At 37.9% G+C, this 21,051-nt stretch overlaps 6 protein-coding genes across 6 annotated transcripts in view; 4 read left to right on the top strand and 2 right to left on the bottom strand.

Moving 5' to 3' along the window:
- Cbr-glb-29 overlaps nt 1-1,158 on the top strand; it is a gene marked incomplete at both ends in the record, with an annotated part of 15,545 nt that extends 14,387 nt beyond the window's left edge. Inside the window, 5 exons of the mRNA XM_045242786.1 lie at nt 358-463; nt 504-595; nt 647-833; nt 877-1,026; nt 1,078-1,158. Coding sequence (XP_045097188.1) covers nt 358-463; nt 504-595; nt 647-833; nt 877-1,026; nt 1,078-1,158 — 616 coding nt within the window. The remainder of the gene's footprint in view (nt 1-357; nt 464-503; nt 596-646; nt 834-876; nt 1,027-1,077) is intronic.
- A 206-nt stretch (nt 1,159-1,364) lies between these two features.
- CBG21020 lies at nt 1,365-2,362 on the top strand (the record flags this gene model as incomplete). The annotated part of the gene is made up of 5 exons (XM_002631755.1): nt 1,365-1,648; nt 1,692-1,791; nt 1,839-2,027; nt 2,083-2,235; nt 2,282-2,362. The coding sequence occupies 5 exons, from the start codon at nt 1,365-1,367 to the stop codon at nt 2,360-2,362; spliced, it is 807 nt and encodes a 268-aa protein (XP_002631801.1).
- Nucleotides 2,363-3,193: 831 nt separating this feature from the next.
- Nucleotides 3,194-5,907, bottom strand: CBG21019 (the record flags this gene model as incomplete). The annotated part of the gene is made up of 7 exons (XM_002631754.1): nt 3,194-3,405; nt 3,456-3,835; nt 3,886-4,323; nt 4,376-4,464; nt 4,515-4,708; nt 5,218-5,347; nt 5,878-5,907. The coding sequence occupies 7 exons, from the start codon at nt 5,905-5,907 to the stop codon at nt 3,194-3,196; spliced, it is 1,473 nt and encodes a 490-aa protein (XP_002631800.1).
- A 4,992-nt stretch (nt 5,908-10,899) lies between these two features.
- CBG21018 lies at nt 10,900-14,188 on the bottom strand (the record flags this gene model as incomplete). The annotated part of the gene is made up of 5 exons (XM_002631753.2): nt 10,900-11,127; nt 11,183-11,470; nt 12,408-13,125; nt 14,030-14,127; nt 14,171-14,188. 5 exons carry the CDS (start codon nt 14,186-14,188, stop codon nt 10,900-10,902), a joined length of 1,350 nt encoding a protein of 449 aa, XP_002631799.2.
- Nucleotides 14,189-16,995: 2,807 nt separating this feature from the next.
- Nucleotides 16,996-17,842, top strand: Cbr-tpi-1 (the record flags this gene model as incomplete). The annotated part of the gene is made up of 3 exons (XM_002631752.1): nt 16,996-17,089; nt 17,140-17,363; nt 17,417-17,842. 3 exons carry the CDS (start codon nt 16,996-16,998, stop codon nt 17,840-17,842), a joined length of 744 nt encoding a protein of 247 aa, XP_002631798.1.
- Nucleotides 17,843-18,383: 541 nt separating this feature from the next.
- Cbr-cyn-16 lies at nt 18,384-20,941 on the top strand (the record flags this gene model as incomplete). The annotated part of the gene is made up of 5 exons (XM_002631751.1): nt 18,384-18,425; nt 18,473-18,608; nt 18,659-19,332; nt 20,289-20,371; nt 20,425-20,941. 5 exons carry the CDS (start codon nt 18,384-18,386, stop codon nt 20,939-20,941), a joined length of 1,452 nt encoding a protein of 483 aa, XP_002631797.1.
- Nucleotides 20,942-21,051: the final 110 nt, after the last annotated feature.

Genomic DNA, 21,051 nt, shown 5'->3' with positions numbered 1-21,051 from the left:
CTGACCGATTTCGTGCCTTTGCGCATAAAAACACGAATTTTTGCGTACGAAGCACTCTCTTTTACTACAAACAAGGCTTTTAGTGAGTATTTTGTCGTAAAATACAATGCAGCGTATGCAAACACGTTGACGCGCAAATGCACGAAAACGGTCTGCTGTCGGTCGGCGGGGTCGGTGGTCGGTCGGTCGGCTAAATTTCCCGACCGAATGGAAGCCTTACCACGGCCACCCAATTTTCTTATCCACAACACCGATGATTTAATACAAGCATAATATTTAAATAAAAATACAAATACTACTATAGCTAAAGTAACCCTAAATTTTGGAATATCTCAATTAAAACTGTCTTCTTTTCAGAGAGCCGCTCTCCCGTCAATTATCTCTATCTGATACCAATGTGACTCCACAAATCAACCGATGCGCCAAGCTCAATTTGACAGCGAAACAGAGAAAACTTCTTCGGGTAAATATCCCTTCGTAATTTTTTAGCTTTCGATTTTCAGCAAAGTTTCAATGCAATGAATTCTGGTGGAACGTTCTTGAAGCTAATGGAGAAAATATTCAGACGGCTAGAAAACAAATGTCCAGATATGAGGTATAGGGCTTCGTCTCGAAACTTTTATGAATTTAGAAATTGAACTTTTAGATCCATATTCTTGACGACAGCCTTCGTAAACTCATTGAGCCGCGAACGTCAGACGCCTCCGCTCGTCAAAACTGAGCATGATCATTGTAAATGTATGGTTGGAATCTTCGAGAGACTAATTGATAACTTGGATAATATCAATGAGCAACTCAATATGATTAGACACTATGGAGAGAAGCACGCGCAGGTGATTCATTTGACTTGTTTGAACCTTATTCTTGTTATTTCAGATGGCTGAAAGTGGATTCACTGGAGCGATGATTGAGCAGTTCGGAGAAATCTCAGTGTTCATAATTGGATCTCAAGACGTCGTCAAGTTCAATCACGAGACTGTCAAAGCATGGAGACTACTCCTCGCATGTGTTACAGATGAAATGAAGGTTTCAAAACTTCTAAACTCTCTTTAAACTAATTTATTGTTTTTTTTCCAGGTGGGATATGATCGGATGACTCGTATCAATGGTCGTCGAAACAGCTGCAATCCACCAATTTCTACCGTATCGGGCAACTGAGATGCGCGTGCGTTATACTGTGAAGTACGCAGTGTACACCATGACGCCATAATGCACACTTCAATAAAATTTTCTTTTTTTTCTTCTTTCTTCCCCCGATTTTATCCCAAAAATTCCTTGTTTTGTCGGGTATTTCCATGTAAAAACATTGCATAAATATCGTAATTATTGGTATTCTGTTATGTTCTCCCTTATTTCTAGGTAAAATGGCTTCCAAACATGCAGCGAAAACTGTCGATCCGAAAGATTTGTCTCCTGCGTGGAAGGTGCTTCAAATGAAGCTGAAAGAAGAAAAAGAGGATAAGGAGAGAACTGAGAAGTCTGAGAAAGCTGAAAAGCAAGAAGGAGAAGATGGATTCACAAAGGTTCAATCGAAGAAGCAGAAACAAAAAATAAATCGGAAGCGGAGAGCTCAAGAAGCGCTAGCAGCAGCTTCTGAAGTGAAACGAGTACATCATGATATTCCAGTTGTGATTGCAGATAGTGAGAGGTAAGATATATAAACGAATTTTCCTTTAAAAATGAATTTTCAGAGGAGAACCAACAAAAGTGATAGCAATCGATTGTGAGTACGTCGGCGCTGGAATGGGTGGAACCACTGATATTCTCGCTAGAATTTCAGTTGTTAATGAGGTGCCTTTTTTAAAACGAAATCAATGAATATTCATGAACTTTTTCAGTTTGGAAAAATCCTTTACGACAAGTTCGTGAAGCCCACCGAAAAGGTGACAGATTTTCGAACCGCCGTGTCTGGGATCCGGGCGGAAAATATGACAAAAGCCATTCCATTCGACAAGGCACAAACTGAAATTTCAAAGCTCATCGAGGGACGGGTTGTTGTTGGACATGCAGTGCACAATGATTTTAGAGTTAGTTTTCATTCATTTAGAATTTATTCAGAATCTAAGAGTTCAATTGTTCCAGGTGCTCAAATTGACCCACACACGGAAGTTGACACGGGACACCGCGAAGTGTACAATTCTAAAAAATATGGCCAATCATCAAGGAACGCCGTCACTGAAAAAGTTGGCTAAGGAAGTATTAGGAATTGAGATTCAGAGAGGAGAACACGACTCAGTGAGTAAATAATAATTTTGAAAGTCAAAAAGTTAAACTTTTCCAGATTACCGATGCTCGTGTGGCTCTTCGTCTCTACAAAGCTGTTGACAAACAGTGGGAAGCTGAAATCAAAAGATATCGATAGAAATTCCTAGTTTTTCTTGGTTTTTGTTGTTCTTTGTATGTTTTTTGTTATTTTTGATACTGAATAAAAAGATATCTAAAGGCTTGTCCAAAAAAAATCGTTTTCAAGCGATTTTAACGGTTTTTTTCACTTTTTTTTGAAAGATTTATTATGCTTGTCTGAGAAAAAAAAGGGTTAGAGAGTATTTTTTGCAGTCTGAATACGGTAGCGATATCGAAGCGGGATCCTAAATAGCACACAAACGGTGAAGACGCAGACACTTTTTCTCTGCGCCTCAACCTTTTTTTCTCAGACAAGCATAATAGGTATAGAATCGAATTCCATGCCATCAGAGATCTAGGAAACGGTTGAATTTTGCAAAAACTTTAATTTCAATGAAATCGCAATTTTTGAAAAATCTCAAAAATGCGGAATTTCCGAAAATTCGAAGTTTTTAAAAATCGCGAAAAATTAGGAATTCTTACAAAATCCCATAAATTCAAAAATCGAAATTCTCAGAGATCCTGAAAATTAGAAATTTTCAATAATCCCAAAATTTCGGAATTTTCAAAAACATCGAAAATCCCAAAAATTCGAAAATTTTGAAATGTTCGAAATAGGAATTTTGAAATCTTTCAATTTTGAAACTTTGAAAAAATCACGAAAATTTTCATAATTTTCAACCGTTCTAAGCTGTCAGGTTCTCGCCGATTGGAACTTTCTGAAACCTATTTTAAAGAATTACTTGTAATTGTCAAAGAATCGGGGATGAGAAGTTTTTTCATCAAATATTAATCAATGAATTACAATATACACGGTATAAATTAGGACATGAGACACTTTAGAAGGAATTCATCGAAAAACCACAGTACGGAGAGTATCCTCATCTCGAACTTCCATCACCGCTTCTGATCCGTCGTTGAAGCGGTACGAGATGCCACCGTCGATAACTAGATGAGCATCATATCCACGACTCTTGATTCGGATTTTGTCGGCAAATCCACGTGGATCAGTTGGTGGGAATGTCGCATTGAAGATTGGATCACGAACCGAGAATGCGAGTTCTGAAAGATAATCCTATTTAAAATTAGGTAGACCGAGAGATAGAGCTTACGTCTTCTATCCGGGTCAAAGATCAGTTGTTGATTGAACTTGGTGCAAATCTCGCTGACAGCATTCTTATTCTCATGTGGAATCTGTGGGAGATTACAGTGTTGTGCAACAATTTTCATCAAATCCTGAACGCATTGTTCCGTCAGCTTGTTGATATTGAAGTGCCACGATGTGGATCCGGTTCCAGTGCAAATCGTGATTCCCGAGCTTTTCTGTTTCAGCATTTGCTCATCATTAAGGCCAATTTCATAGTAGGATACCCGAGAGGAAAGACTTTCACCAACGAATACTTCGTTTAGCGCAAGAACTGGCAGTTCGACAGTTTCTTTTTCTATGGGAACGATGGCTTTGTCCTCAGATTCCGAAATCATTCGTTTCTTTCTAAAAAATTATTAAAAATTCAATTAGGAATTGTCGAGCTGAAAGCTTACACAGGCGGCGAGAGTGACATACATTCTTCTACATCATTCTCTCTAGCAGGACTACGTGGATTATCAGTCCATCGCGTCGTCGCTGGATCCCGATTCAGTTGTTGATCGTGTAGCTCAATTGCATCACTAATACCGTCATCTCCAGTCACAGTGATACGGATTCTTTGACGATACAACCATTCGAAGTTTCCACTGAATAGCTTCTTCAGAGCACCAGATAAATTCTCTTCTGGAAGTTTTCTCATCAGACACATGTATCCTTCAGAACCCTGTGGATCCGTATTGATTCCGATGACTGGCTTGTGTTTTGTGCGAACTTTGCTAGAAGCCATTAGGAATGTTCCATCGCCTCCGGCAGAGAACACAGCGTCAGCCCAATCGACAGCTTCTTGAGTGTATCCAAAACGACGGACAAGGCGAGATTCAATTCCTGCGTTTCTGAAGATATTTCGTAAAATAAAAAGTCAGCTATAAAATATTCTATTCTTACTCTAGCTCCTTTTGAAGTGTATTTAGGTACGAATGATGAATTTTGTGTTTGGAAAGAAGCCGTTGGTAATCAGATCCTCGTTTCTTCAGCTGTAGGAAACATGGAAGAATATAAAAAAATTTGGATGAAGCAAACTTACAATACTAGCCAACTGATCATCATCACATCCTTTGTGGACCTTTTTCTCAAATTCGTATCTGGTCAATTTGCTCAGAATGAGAACCTTTTTTGGCTGGAAACTTGGCTTCTCCATATTTCCAATTGATCTTTTCGACTGGGTGTTTTGTGTCTGGTATAAGGCGGCGGCAAGGGATCTCGGCAATCTCATGTGGTCTGGAATAAGGCATAATTCGTGTGACTAGGCCAATTTTAATGTTTCCAATCAGGAATGTTCGGAAAGGAATTCGGAATTCCGCTTTGGACTACGGTACCTTAAAGGCGCACGCGAACAGTTCGCTTGCGGGTTTCGAGCGGAATTACGGTCAATCTTTTTTGAAGTTTTTCAAGTCTTTTTGTCAAATTTCCACCAATTTCTTGCGCTTTTGTAATGAGAAACTCCAATTTCGACTTAAAAATGTGAGTTTTGACATATTTCGAAAAATGAAATTATGAAAATAGGAATATTCCGAAATTCCGAAAAGATCGAAATCGGAATATTCTGGGATTCCGAAAAATTCTGTATTTATGAAAATCAGAATATTCTGAAATCCCCAATTTTTCAAAATAGGAATATTTTGAAATTCCAAACTCGTCAGAATCGGAATTGTCTGAAATTCCAAAAGTCTGAAATTCCGAGAATGCCATTCCGAACATCCCAGGTTTTCAATATGCGCGTAACTCACTCGTCGGATCGACCCAATATCTGCTCGATTCTCCCTTATCGACAATCGTTGACTGTGGAACTACAACTACTTTTGGAGCAACCGATGGTTGGGTGCTGCACAGGTACGCGTTGCGAAGGTGTTGATTGACCTGAAAAACGGATTTTGTCATTTCTCCAAAAATGTCATATACCGTAAAACCTGTAATAGAAGGGATCACACACTGTCAAGTTTGAGCTCAATTATCTCGGTTCCTGTAAAAGATATCGAAAATGAGTCAACTGATAAAATATTGGTGATATTATGATGGACAGTTTATCAGTTAACAACTTTTTCATATCTTTGACAGAAATCGAGAAAAATTGGGTTAAAGTTGGAAGTTAAGAGACCCTTCTATTACAGGTTTTAAGGTATGTTTTCTATTTGTTGTTTGTTTTTCTACATAGAATTCGAATTTTCGCTTTTTTGCTCTTCTCGAAAAGTCCCTTGCATCTACCCAGTTATGAGGAACCTGTTTTCCTTCTTTTTATTCTTTAAAGATCGCCAGTATAGGATAGATGGGTTATGATAAGAAGTATGACATCATCAGATCGGAGAAGTCTTTCTTTGTCATTGTCACGTTTTGTGGTTTCTGATTAGTCAACAGCCCCCCAAATCTTTGAAGATCACACTAAAACGAACCTGTTCGATATTTCTAATGCGAATCCTCATTTTTCTGGATTTTCAGAAACTAGGTCTTGGTCTGGTTAGGACGTTTCTTTAGAAAACTTCTCAAAGAGCTTCTTTTTTGTGGGTGGCGAAAAGTAGTGCGGTAGGTTTTTGTACTTTTGGATCTTTTGATGCATTCGCCTGCGTGGCAAGCACGTGGCACAACTCGGGAAGGAGGGTAGGGAGCTGAAACTGGATTCGGTGAGGGATGGAGAGAGAGAGAGAGAGAGAGAGAGAGAGAGAAAGAGAGAGAGAGACAGAGAGAGAATATGAAAATAAAGGCTACAAGCAGAGGAGGATGATCGGAACTTGCAGTTTTCTTTATAAGGCAAGAAACTATCTAGAATATTCCAGAATGTTCGAAAACGGTCGTAAATCATTGTCTTTGTCTTATCTATGATCGACAACTTGTTTCGAATTATTTCGAATTTGCTTCTGGGAATACTGTAGCTCCAGCAGAAACTACAGTACTCTACAAAAGTTGTCCTACTCAAAAAAAATTGACAAACAACAAGACAGGAAGATCTTTTTTCAAAAAACAAGACCAATGAATAATAAACCAAAACTAGATTTTCGTGGGAACACAGTGATGAACTGTCTCCATATCTGCTGCTGGCGAAATAGAAATGGTCTGAGATGTTAGACTGACACGCTGCCGATTTGTCTCGTCGTCTGGAGACTCTCGATCTTACACTCTCTATCAGTTGTTCTCAAAGAGGGTGTTATCATTCGGAGAAACTCTTCTTTGCAATAAATAAAATAGCAAGATGATGATGTTGAAATTATCTTCTCTGGCATCATGTACAGATTTGGAGTTACCGTAATCAGCACACTTATTACCGTAAAACCCGTAATTAAACGGCTCTCACACCGTCAAGTTTGAGCTCAATTATCTCGGGTGCTATAAAAGATGTCAAAAATCTTTCAAGGGATAAAATTTTCATTATAATATCACAAACACTTTATCAGTTGACAATTTTTCAACATATTTCACAGGAATCGAGATAAATTGACTCTATTCCAGGTTTTACGGTATATATTGTTTGGTGTAGGAAAAAAGAATAATAATCAGGATAATAAGAAAAGATCAACCAATAAGGAAGAGGAAGAGAAGCTGTCATATCACAAAATGATAAAAACGACAGCATATTAGGTTGTCATTCTGGGGGAGGGGTGAGAATTCAGGCCCCCATCCAGGTCAGATGGTCAATGTCACGAGCGGTCCATCAAATCCGAAAGATCAGATGAAATGGAAATGATATTGTCCTTCTATCAGTGAAACTGGTTTTCATGGTTTCATTTTTGAGAAGAAACGGAACTTGAAAACAAACTGATAAACAGAGAAAAGGGGGCGGAGTCAAGTGGCCACATTCTCTGTAAAACTAGAGAATCTTTGCAGATTTTCTAGGTTAATTGAGAAATGGAAGGATTTGAAAACAAAAAATCCTTAATTAATCGAATTTTCTATGGATGTCACCCCATAACAACATCTTGTCAACAAGTGCAGAACCGTGTGAGACACTGAACACAATTCTCGCCTTATCTATCAAATCTGACCATTGATTGGCTGGTCAGTTACTGATAAGATCAGTGGAGCATACAGAGAAGACTACAGTTTCGTGTCTTTGTGACATCAATAGATTACTGTAATCATCGAATTAGTTGTCTTTAATTTCTTTTTCCCCCTTTCTTTTGTTGACAAAGACCAAGGATTGCATCAGTAGAGAACATGGATTGATGACGTGGCAGCAGGCGATGTAATAGCACTTTTTTCTTGAACAGTTTACAGTTAGAGACTTAGAGAAACTGATGGTACCACGTGACAATCGGCATGAGACATGTTCAGAAGGAAGATGTTAAATTGAAAGCGTAAAGAGGAACACGAGGAGAGTTATATGGGGACAACCATATGATTACTGATAAGGATGGTATGCCGATTTTTCAGGAATTATCTGAACTGAGTCTTAAGGGGAAACGATTCAAGAATGGGGCGAAAAATTTCAGATCATATCTTTCAGAACTGTTTGTGATGATTCCAGGTTGCCTTCTTCTTGATTGGCCATTGTTATTCTGGTACAAACAAATTGAAGCTGTGGTCGTGGCCGAAGGTCCCACAGCGCCAGCTACAGTAACCTAAAATATAATTTTCCGCGTCCATTTTCTCGATTCTCACTGATTTACGTAGAGTTTTTCAGTTATTTTTTCCAAAAACAAGTCGGGGAACTGAAGTTTTTAATATTTATAAAAGAGATGCAATGGACGAAAATCGAGAGAAAATTGGTTTTTGCTTGATTTTCGGGAAATTTTTTGACCTTTTCAGGTTTTTCAGCTATTTTCGAAGTTCGATTTTCCGGTTGTTTTGACTGAAATTTGATGGAACGTTGTTAGGATAACTGTGGGTAGATTACTGAGAGAGGCATAATTTCTTTTTGAATTTTTTGACGTGGTTTTGCTAGCAAAACAAAACTACAAAATACAAGTTTTTCTACAGTAGTCTACAGTAATCTACCGTCAGGAACACCATCCAGTTAAATTTCAGAACAAAAAAACCGAAAAATCGGAAAAGAATCTTCAAAAATAGCTGAAAATCCTAAAAGGTCTAAAAATTTCGCAAAAAATCGAAGAAAAAATAATTTGTTTTTCACGAAAAATCCGAAAAATTCTGAAAAGAATTCTCCCGGAATTCGAACAAAGAACGCAAAAAATCCTGAAAATTGGACAAAAAATCATAAAAATGACCAAAAAATGGCTAGAGTTAGTCTGAAAATGAGCAAAAGGTGCCTATAATCATTGAAAATAGTTAAAAGTTACCTTTTTTCTGGATTTATTTTCTCGATTTTCGTGTAGTTTCCGTCACTTTTCTCACAATCAAAAACTTCAATTTTCCGACTTTCTCGGGGAAAAAACTGAAAATTCGTGTAAACGGAAAATAAGCATATTTTTAGGTTACGGTAGTTATGGGATCTTCGGCCACGGCCACCGGCGTTTCTCTACCACAGCTCCGATTTTGGGCTGTTTCGACCTAGTCTTTGATTCTTCTCGCAGGAAAAATCCTTTTTCAGAAACCGTAAGCCTACGCGGTTGTCATAAATCTCACTACGTGAGAAAATCACAATTTCTAGTTCCCCTCTCTCTTTCTCTTCACCGCTTTTTTTTTTGTTTTGCAATTCCCATCGTCCGTTTCGTCACCCTGATCGACCACTACAAACCACACACTCTCCGATTGGGGATCCAAATAGAAATAAGTGAAAGAGATGATAGGGAATTTGAAAACGATGATGGAGAACCTCTTCTAACGGATAGAGAAGGTCGATGACGATGACCGACCGAATCGAGACCCACGTGGGGGTCCTGCTGATTGTTTGATCTTTGAGTGGGGCGCGATACATTTTTTGTTTTGAAGATATGAAGTTATTCCTTTTTGCCGTTTCATCAGGCTACAAAATATTGCATCAGAAAATCAGTGGAAGAGAACCATATGACCCCTTTTCACGTTTTGAAATTTTCGCGTCGGTTCCAATATTCTATGTCAAAAGATGATGAAAAAATGTTAATGGATAGGGGATCCTTGATTTGAAAAAGTTGGTTGCGTGCCAAGTTTGGACGCGTTGCGGTTCTACGGGATTCCGAAAATTCCGATCGGAATTTTTCCGAACCTTTTTTTTCGGAATTAGAAATTTTTGGACTACAGTATGTCGCGAAGAAAAAATAAATTTGAATTTTTTGGAGATCGGGAAATTCCGAAATTCCGAAAAAAAATATTTTTTAAATAATTTTCGACATTTCGAGATTTTTAAAAACCGAATTTTTGAAAATCGGAAAACTCCGAGATTCCGAAATTCCAAAAAATTTAAAATCCGAATTTTCAACATTTCGAAATTTTTAAAATCAGAAATTTTCTAAATTGGAAAACTCCAGAATTCCGTGTTTTTCAAAATCGGAATATTGAGAAATTCTGAAATTCCTAAAATTTCAAAATCGAAAAATACCGAATTTTTCAAAATCAGTTTTAGAAAAATCCAAAATATCGATATTTTCAAAATCGCAAAATCGGGAAAATTCCGATATTTCAAAAAACCGAATTTTTGAAAATCGGAAAATTCCGAACATCATAAAATTACAAAATCGGAAAACTCCAAATTTTTGAAAATCGGAATTTTCAACATTCTGAAATTTTTAAAATCCGAAAATTTCAAAATCGAAAAATTCCGAGGTTCCGAAGTTCCTAAAATTTCAAAATTCCGAATTCTTAAAAATCAGAAAAATCCTAAAAATCAAAATTTTCGAAAAATTCACAATTTAAAAAAAAACGGAAAATTCCGAGATTCCGAATTTTTGAAAACCGGGAAATTCCGATTTTTTGAAAACCGGAAATTTTGAAAAATCTCTGGTGCCAAGTTTTTTGCCAAGATTGGACGCGTCGCGGCTCCGCATAGCGGTTTTTCGTGTTCGTGGGAATCTGTTTGCTTCTTTTTGCCAATTTTAAACCAAAGCTCACCTCAGATGTCGTCGTTTAAGACTTTGAGAATGCTGAAAAGTACTTTCTCGTTTTCAACTTTGAAAATTTTTGAAATTCCGAATTTTTAAAAGTCGGAAAGATCCGAGATTCCGAATTTTTAAAAATTGGTTTCTTGAAAACCCAAAGAACTAATCATGCGAAACTTCTACGCTACAAAAGTCTCTTCTGAAAATATATTTGAATGCATTTTATCTTTAAGAAACACCGGCAAGGACAAGGTTTCGATTATGCGATAGGAAAGTAATGTATAATCACTTGAAGAAGGAACTGTAAGCGTGAAGAAGAGGAAGATCTGACCAGGAACTAGTGGGGAAGGGATGAATTTGGATATGTTTCAGCAGTGGGATACGGGTAAATAGCATTATATCACAATGAAGTGTGAGGCGGAGATTTTGTAGTAAATAAATTATTAAAACGAGCAGCAAAAATCAATGAGAAAGTGTGAAGGCAACAAAAAATCAACAGAAACAGTATATTTAAACGCATGGCTTGAATTTTCGATCATGTTCCGCGGATTCCTGATCCAGACGAATTATCTTGACTCCAGACATGAAACGAGGGTGACAGTTGATCAAATTTTTAGCAGTTTTGGGATCCAAATCGACAATTTTTATGGTGAAGGCGAAAACTCGGCCGTTGGGAAGTCGAATGATATCTCGACGTGGGCTTGGGCATGATTGGATTAATCGAAGAGAGATCATAATCTAAAATAATTGTTTTGAATTGATTAAATACATTTTTTTCTAAATTTATATTTACCGAGCAATCTTTCATAGTGGCAGCGAGGAAATATCGTCGAAGTTGTTGCAGAAGATGCTCATTTTCCAACGATTTTCGTTCCAAAATCGCTTCCAATCCAGCTCTTGTCAACGAAGATTTATCGAGGAGCGCAGTTTTCGTGTGATGATCCATTCGATCGTAAATCGCATGTGCTTGAACGATTCCGATTTCATCAACCTTCTGTGCTCGAAGAATTTGTCCGAGGACTGACGAATTTCGAAGGCGGAACTTCTTTTTTGATTGATTTCCAGATAGAGCGAGGCACAGCTGAAATATATGGTTTTGATTTTTGCTCAATTGTTTTTTTTCTGGTAGAAAATCGGAAAAATGTGTAAAAGAAAGTGTCGAAGGCCCCGCAACGACAACTACCGTAACCTAAAAATATGTTCATTTCCCGTGTTCACTTTTTCGATTCTCACTGATTTTTTGCCGAGTTTTCAGTCATTTTTCAGCCATATAAGCGAACTTTCAGTTATTTTTAATTCAAAATGAGCATAAAGCGTCTTTCTTTGAATTTTTGGATTGTTTTTTAGTAAAAAAATGGTTCTCCTTTTTTCTGTGATTTTTGGACTATTTTGATGATTTTAGACTTTTTTTGCCCTTTTTCAGAGTAATTTTAGCCTTTTTTTTGTCATTTTCAATGATTTTTTTTCGAATTTCGGGGAAATTTTTAACATAATGTTTTGGGATTTTTCGAGAAAACAAATGAATATTTTCTTCGAATTTTTGCAAAATTTTTAGACCCTTTTAGGTTTTTCAGCTATTTTTGAAGGGTCTTTTTCGATTTTTCCGAATTTTTCTGTCTGAAATTCGACGGGGGATGGTGTTCTTGACGGAAGATTACTGTAGATTACTGTAGAAAATCTTGTAGTTTTTAGTTTCTTTCGCAAGCAAAATCACGTCAAAATGCAGACAAAAAAAATAATAAACGGAAATTAGGTTTCTACAGTAATCTACAGTAATCAAAACAACGGTTCATCAAATTTCAGACAGAAAACCGGAAAAATCGAAAAGAGTCTTTGAAAATGGCTGAAAAACCTAAAAAGGTCTAAAAATTATTCTCAAAAACTACATAAAAAATAATTTTTTCTCTCGAAAAGTCGCTAAAGTTTTAGGTTACGGTAGTTGTCGTTGTGAGACCTCCGGCAGCTCCGATTTTTGTACCAGGAAAATATAATGAATTCCAAATTTCAAATAAACTCACAGCAGAAATCAAATCCTCTGACGTCGCCTCGTTTCTGGGGAACAGAGTTTCCGAGAAAACGGCCTCTTCCAGTGGTTTTTCATCCGAATGCACTTGATTTCCATCGATGAAAATTCTCAAATTTCGATGCGGAACCAAGAAGAGGGAATGGATCGCTTTGTGCATTCGAGAGTAGTTTCCCGAGAACAAATCCATTGGACAGAAGTCGTACATTTCCGAGAAATGAGAGTGTCCACAGGACTTTTCGATTTGAAGAATGCAATTATTGCAATGGGCAACATTTACATTCGGATGGTGTTGGAAGAATCCTTGTTTTGGTTTGATTTCAACAGTAATCGTCGAACTATGGCCCTCGTCTGAAATCGTCGTTGGTAGTTGAGTAGCATCCAACATTTGCAACGAAGTCAATCTCTTCGGATTCGTCAGAATTGTTGTTCCATGTACTCTCTGAAATGTGTTCAGTGGCAAGAATGAGTACTCATCCGGCAAATCAAATAATTCCTCGAAAGTTTCGATTTTCTGATTGGCAGGAAGACTGGGAATCTTGGCGAGTTGATGCACATCCACCGTGTCAAACTCAACGATATTCATGCCAACTAGATATTGCTCATCGAAGAATGGGGCAACAATTCGTTCCATATAGCTGTTCACCAGCTCACTTCTCGCCTTCACTGTCAGAAGACCGCTTTTTCGGGCTTTCGCAAACCTCCATACTATTCTGAAATTGGATTTTTGTCATATAAGAATTTTGATATTTTTGCCTATTCACAAAAAATTGTTTATTCACATACAAATAGCGGAAAAATTCCTAAAATGCATACTTGTAAAATTCCGGGCCGGCCCGGTATAAGAAATCCTGTATTTTTGAGCCAAATTTTGAGCTCTGAATATAATTTTTTCATTTTTTTTTCGTTTTTTTGGATTGTTTGTCTGTTCGATAAAAAAAATCGGAAAAACTCGAAAACAAATTTTTGAATCACAAAATATCACAAAATTGTTATAAACTCACACCCTCTATGTCGTCCTACATACTTCTCAGCCATTCTAACAGAGCCCCGTATTTGTTCAAAATCAACGGCCAATACTTTGACTGCTTCCTTCACAGAAACTTGTCTATGTGGAACCGTGTATGTAAGGTGATAAATTCTAAGCTCAGTCCGGTGGCGTTTGCTAAGCGAGTAGGAGCGATTCCTTATGATATTCTGATCCCTCCCACTTGACCTACAGGACTCTAGTCGGTCCGTCTGGTCATTTTACTTTTTTATTTTTACAGGTCCCATTTCTTGTCAAATTATCTATCGATTTCCCCCCATGCATTGCAAATAAATATATTATTATTATTATTATTATGATCGAAAAAAATTGTTTTTTTTTCAGGTTATTGTTTTTTTCAGGTTTTCGAGATATTTGGGATAAAAACTAACAAAAACCTTGAAAAACGAGGAAAAATTCGAATTCGTGCGCTTCTTCGTAGCAAAGGGACTAGAAACCCCCGCTCGGCCACCATCCCACTTTGCTTTTTCGATGCGGTTTTTTTTCGCATTTTAGGATTTTTTTTTGAATTGTTTCACTTTTTAATGTGAATCTACATAGAATTCTGCACGAAATAAGGCAATTCATACCTGACTCCTGTCAATCTGTGTCTCGCGCTGATAACAAAATTGGCTCTTCCCTCTCCACGAAAACAAAAGGACCGATAGTCTCGTGGCTCAACAAGCACCTGAAAATCCCAAAATCCTTACATTCAAGAATAAAATCCTCACCTTTCCAGGTATCTGCATTTCCGTAGATTTCAATATATGACGTTGTGTTTTAGCACATCTGAAAGTAGGAAGAGATGAACAATGTGTTATATACAGTGGGCCATAGATGATTCATTCGACAATCAACAAACCGGAAACCAAACATAAATCCTCATTACGAAATACATACATTTCTCTCTCTCTCTCTTTTTGTCTTTATTTATTTTCGGAAAGTTCATAAAAATGTGTTGAGGCGCAGAGAAAAACGGTAAGACAAATCAGGTGACGGGATCAAAAAGTTGGCTATTCGCCAACACCTTGTGACAAAGAAAAATGGTGCTTTCATACAGATGTTTTTTTAGAATGACGACATTATGTGTATGGAACGAATGAAAACATAAGGAAGAATTTTTCTTTTTTCTATTCAGAAACACATTTTCTTTTTCTTAAATTTGTAAAAGAAGCTTTTCAGAGCGCTTTTCATGGAGAAAAATTGAAAAAAAATGGGGGGGAAAACACAAACAACTAAAATGCGCTCTAACGCGCGCTTCTTGGCAGCGTGCCAAATCTCCTTTTTTTTCCAGGAAATGGGTCATTTTTCAACCGAGTTTCCGGTCATTTCCGCCCGTTTTCGATGATTTTCGATGTAATTTTTGCACAATTTACGTTTTGCTCTTTGATCTTTAGTCAACGGCTACTACTATCATCGCAAGGAAAGAAAGAGTAGCGGAGGAGAGTTTCGTCGTTTCGAAATACGAATTTTGTAGACAAAGCACAAAGGAAAACCAAAACTGTTTGAAACAAAATCATTATGGGGGTTATTCAGAGGTAGCAAGCTTCTATTTTTTAACTGGTTATTCAGGCAAAAATGTGTATATAGTTCATGATTTTGCCAGAATCAAGTGAATGAGAAAAAAAAAAACTGAAGCAGCTGGAATTTTTAATTTAACATTACCAAATACATATCCTAATTAGTATTTTGCAGCTCTTTTGCAGTTGTTTTTCGAGTTAATCCAGTCATGTGAACAAAATTACATCATAGTTGTTTTCCGAAATTCTTTCCCAACAAATAATTAGAGTAACATCTAAATTATTATTTTGAGACAAATGAAATGTTCGGAATTTCAGAGATCTCCAAGAAATGGAGATTTTTCAAATTCAAGCTGAATACAGGGATGCTCGGAATGGACTTCGGAAATTTCAATCGTTTTTTCCCGGAATTAGAGCGTTTTGGACTACAGTTTATCAAAGGCGCACACGAAAAGTCTCCCTGTGGGTAACGAGCGGAATTACTTTTTCTGCGTTTTCGAAATCTGTTTGTCTTTTTTCACCAATTTTCGGCGTTTTTGGATATAGTATTTCTACTTTGAAATTTGAATTTTTTAAATTTTCGAAATTTTAAAAATCGTTTCGAGATTCCGAAATTATTCCGAAACTTTTGTAATCGGAATTTTCGACACTTTGAAAAAATCCGAAAAGATCATTCCGAACATCCCTGATTCACGCTGTGTCAGGAAGCCTGGTCGAAAAACGCATACTTGTAACATTCCTGGCCGGCCCGCCAAAGCCCGGGCCCGTTCCGGGCCGGGCCTGAGGAAAATTTCAAGGCCCGGTAGCAAAAATTTTGTCATTTTGAACCGAATTTTGAGCTCTCAATGCAATATTCTATTTTTTTGTGCTTTTTGGATTGTTTGTCTGTTTGATCAAAAAATATCAAAAAAAAACTCGAGAAAAATTTTTTGTTCGAAAAAAATCACATAAGGGTCCTCCCTTATGTGTTTTTTGAAATTTTCAAACTTGTGGAATGACAGGCCCGCCGGGCCGGGCCGGGCCTCCGAAATTCGGGAAAAAGCCCGGCCCGGCCCGTTACAAGTATGGAAAAACGGGCCCCAGCGAACCCCAAAATCTCGCTGAATTCGCTGCCGAGTCTCGCTGGCTGAGGATCAAAGTTTTGCACGATGAGCGAAAAAAACGCGCATTGATTCGATCTATTGCTAATAAATAGATCAAATCTGCGTCCACTTCAAAATTATAAAATTTCTTCTGGCCTACGAGTTCGCCGGGGCGCGTTTTCCTGCGAGGCTTCTTGACATACCGTGCTGATTCGGAATTTCGATCGAATCTTTCCAAATATTTTTTTCCGGAGTTTGTAGAATACGGTATGTCAAAGGCGCACACGAAAAGTCCCCCTGCGGTTCTCGAGCAGAATTACTGTGAAAGGTTTTTTTTGAATTTTCGAAATCTTTTTGTCAATTTTTTCGCCAAAATGTTCGCGCTTTTTTTTGATCGGAAAGTGGGATTTCTGGTTGAATTTTGAAAATCAAAATGTTCTCCAGAATTTGTTTTCAGAAGGAAATAAAAAAGTGGTCTCCACATCAATACAACTTCCTATACTGAATGTGGGCATAAATATTGTGGGTAGTGTCATATTGATGCTGTTTTTTTCCCAAATCTTTTTCAAATCCGGCGGTTTATAACTCTCTGCTCCTGGCACACATTCCAATTCACACACTCAGAGAACATCAACACAAAATACGTGCCAACTTTCACTCTGACCACTCTGCGTCTCTCCACGCTTTGAGCTATTTCACATCTTCTCAATTGTCTTGCCGAGAAAAATCGACTGACCCACACACACACTCATCGCGCTTCGTTTCTCGCCTCGATTTTGCATCAAAACAAAGTTTTTTTCGTTGATGTTGTCCTATTCTATCTTGTCTTCTTATCATATATTGATCGCTTGATTAAAAATTGTTCTCTGATGTTTCTCGGTGACTTTCGGAAGTCATTTGCGTCACTATTCTTCTATTCAGACTTCTTTCTTTTTTTCAGAACCCGCTGAAACTATGGCTCGCAAGTTCTTCGTCGGAGGAAACTGGAAGATGAACGGCGATTTCGCCTCCGTCGATGGAATCGTCGCTTTCCTCAACCAATCCGCCGGTAAGCACACGCTCCGTGCAGTATTCTAAATATAAATTCCTTTTTTCCAGACAACTCCAACGTCGACGTCGTAGTCGCGCCACCAGCTCCATACTTGGCGTATGCCAAAGCCAACTTGAAGGCTGGAGTGCTCGTTGCTGCCCAGAACTGCTACAAGACAGCAAAAGGAGCATTCACCGGAGAGATCTCGCCAGCCATGATTAAGGATCTCGGATTGGAATGGGTCATCCTTGGCCATTCTGAGCGTCGCCACGTCTTCGGGGAGAGTGATGCCGTAAGAAAATATTGCTCATGATTTTTGACTTGGCTAATGCCTATTCGTTTCAGCTGATCGCCGAGAAGACTGTCCACGCTCTTGAGTCTGGAATCAAGGTTATCTTCTGCATTGGAGAGAAACTCGAGGAGCGTGAAGCTGGACACACAAAGGACGTGAATTTCCGTCAGCTCCAAGCCATCGTTGATAAGGGAGTCAGCTGGGAAAATATCGTGATCGCCTACGAACCAGTGTGGGCCATCGGAACCGGAAAGACTGCATCGCCGGAGCAAGCTCAAGAGGTCCATGAATGGATCCGTGCGTTCCTCAAAGAGAAGGTCTCTCCAGCCGTGGCGGATGCCACCCGCATTATCTACGGAGGATCCGTGACTGCCGATAACGCCGCAGAGCTCGGAAAGAAGCCAGACATTGACGGTTTCCTGGTCGGTGGAGCCTCGTTGAAGCCTGATTTCGTCAAGATCATCAACGCCAGATCTTAATTTATTTGCTCGTTATCGCACCTTATTTCTTCTCAGTCAGAATTTTCGATGTCTACAGTGTAGAAAATAGCAGCTTATGTATTCTAAACCATGTATTTTCTCTTCTTCATTCTTTTTTGGAAAATAAATAAGCTTCTTGCCGAATCGATGATTTTCAGAATGATGCGAATTTGTTTGTAGCTGTGTGAATATTTTCAGCTGTGTGGGAATGTTTTAATTGATCTCCTCTTCCTAATTAGCATATTTCCGAAATTTCATCAAAAACTATTCGCTTTTTCCCGAATTACAGCCCATTTTTGCGCCGTTTTTTCACAAAAAAAACTGCGCTCGCGGAAAAGTGGGCGGGGCGTCGCCGACGCAAGACTGCGGCGCGGAAAAATAGAGAATTTTTTCTCTACCCATTTTCGAAAAAGAAAACAGTTTTTCTAAAATTAATTTTTCAGACACCGCTGAGTATCGGAAATTGTGAGAAAAAGAGGTTTTGAACATTTTTATTGTGATACCTCGCGCAATTTTACTCCAATGAAAGATATTTTTCCAGATGAGTAGCCAGTATATCAACGAGCCGATTACAACAGGAAAGGTGAGTATTAATTTCTTTCAAAAGCTTTCAAAGCGAAAATGTTCCAGGTCACACTTGAAACCACCGCCGGAGATATCGAAATTGAATTATGGACGAAAGAAGCTCCACTAGCATGCCGGAATTTCATTCAGTTGTGCATGGAGAATTACTACAAAGGAACAACTTTCCATCGCCTTGTTAAAAGTAGTTTTTGAAATTGCAACTACGAAATTCAAAATTTCAATATTTTTCAGATTTCATTCTACAAGGAGGAGACCCGACGAATTCAGGAACTGGCGGAGAAAGTATCTACGGAAAGCCATTCAAGGATGAATTCCACCAACGTCTCAAATTCAATCGTCGCGGAATCGTTGGAATGGCGAACGCTGGTCGAGATGACAATGGATCTCAGTTCTTCTTCACGATTGGAGATCGCGGAGCTCCGGAACTCGACAAAAAGCACACGGTATTCGGAAAAGTGACAGGTCCAACACTATTCAATATGCTAAAAATCACGGAAGTGGAGACAGAAGGAGATCGGCCAGTGACACAGTACAAGATCACTGGCGCTCGAATTGACAATAATCCATTTGATGACATAAAGCCGAGAGAGAAGAAGAAGAAAGAAAGAAGTGAACGAAAAAAAGAGCCGAAGGTTGTGGAAACGAAGAAAACGAATCTGCTCTCATTCGGAGATGAAGCTGATGAGGATGAGGAGGAATTGACAATTTTCAAGAAGAAAACCGGAAATAAATCAAAGTCTGCTCATGATGCACATGACAATGATACAGTAGGATTGTCAAAGCAGGCGGCAGTAACTCGGGATGAGATGAGCAATTATTGTCCAGAAGATGATGACGTCGTCAGGGATGCCTCCTCGATTTCGTCTATTCGTGAGAAGTTGATGAAGAAAAGTCAGAAGAGAAAGGTAGGGTGTCTACTATTTTTCTGGAGGTCCCACAACGACAACTACCCTAACCTATGAATATTCTTATTTTCCGGATTTATTTTCTCGATTTTCACTGGTTTTCGTCGAGTTTCCCGTTATTTTTCCCCAAAAATGTCGGAAAATTAAAGCTTCGGATAATGATAAATGTAACGAAAACTGCACGAAATTCGAGAAAGAAAATTGATTTTTTTCTTAGAGTTTTCGCAAAATTTTAGACCTATTTAGGTTTTTCAGCTATTTTCGAAGATTCTTTTTCGATTTTCCGAAATTTTCTGTCTGAAATTTGACGAGACTCGTAGTTTGTAGTTTTTTTGCAACTTAAATCACGTTTGTATCTGCATTTTGACGTTATTGTGTTTACAGAAAAAATAAAGAAATCAGGTTTCTACAGTAATCAAAACAACGTTTCATCAAATTTGTAACCCGGAAAAATCGAAAAAGAATCTTCGAAAATAGCTGAAAATCCTGAAAAGGTCTAAAAATTTTGCAGAAAATCGAAAAAAAAAATAATTGTTTTCCCCGAAAATCCATGAAAATCTGTGAAAAATTCTCTAAAAATTAGGAAAAAAAATTTTCAAATCATCATGTAAATGATCAAAAAATGGCTGAAATTAGTCTGAAAATGAGCAAAATGTCTAAAATCATTAAAATAGTACAAAAATGACAAAAAAAATAGTAAAACCTTTTTTTTAATTTAAGACAATCCAAAAAAATTCAAAGAAAAACGCTTTAGACTCGTTTTGAACCTAAACTAGCTGCAGATTCGATTATCTGGCTGAAAATGACTGAAAACTCGATACAAAAATCGGTGAGAATCGAGAAAAAATTGCGGAAAATACAAATATTTTCAGGTTACTGTAGTTGTCGTTGAGGGATTTCGATTTCTTGTACTAGTATAATATTATCCGCAATTTGATATGCAAATTCTATTTCAGCTCGAAGAAAAACCAGCTGGAGAAGATGAAGACTACGAACAGATGATTGAGGATGAGAAGAAGGCAAAAGAGAGGGAAGAAATGTAAGGGAAACTTCTAAAAATATGTAAAATGTCATAATTTTCCATTTTTCCAGTGACAAAATGAATTCGGAGCTGAAAGAGATGCAAAAAGAGTACATGAAGGCATTGCGACCAGTGAAGGAGAAGAAAAAGAAAGAGAAAAATGAGACACTTTCAGAAGCGATGCAATCCTATCATGATCTCAAAATGAGATTTAAATCGAAAACCAAAGATGTTGTGAAACAAAAAGATGCTCAACGAGAAGGGCAAACAATGCAGATGCTGGAAAGATTCAAGAATCGTCTGGGAGCATCTAACCAAGAAGCGATTCTATTCGATCGAAAGATTCAGTTAAAAGAGGAACCCGTGAAAAATAAAGATGACGAAGGTGAAGAGAAAAAGTTTGGAACGATGGATTTGGATGCAGAAGATCTTCAAGGAACATCGTGGATGTCTCATCGATTCAAAGCAGAAGATGTCCAGCTATCGTCGAAAGCAAAAGATGCGAATATGCGAGAGGAGAGTGAAGACTGGTATCATATCACTGATCCCAGGAATAAGATGGCAAAGAGACGGCGTGGAGAGGAATAACTCTATTGGAAATCTCCTATTTATTTTATATGTATTCACTTCTCTTCTTTTTTTTGAATCTCAATCTCTCAAAAGTAAACACATTTTTCTAAAAAATCAAGTCTAAAAGT

The sequence above is a fragment of the Caenorhabditis briggsae genome (assembly GCF_000004555.2).
Source record: "Caenorhabditis briggsae complete genome, chrII, whole genome shotgun sequence".
Lineage (NCBI taxonomy): Eukaryota > Metazoa > Nematoda > Chromadorea > Rhabditida > Rhabditidae > Caenorhabditis > Caenorhabditis briggsae.
Note: the sequence above shows the minus strand (reverse complement) of the source record. Positions and strands in the feature narration are given on the sequence as shown.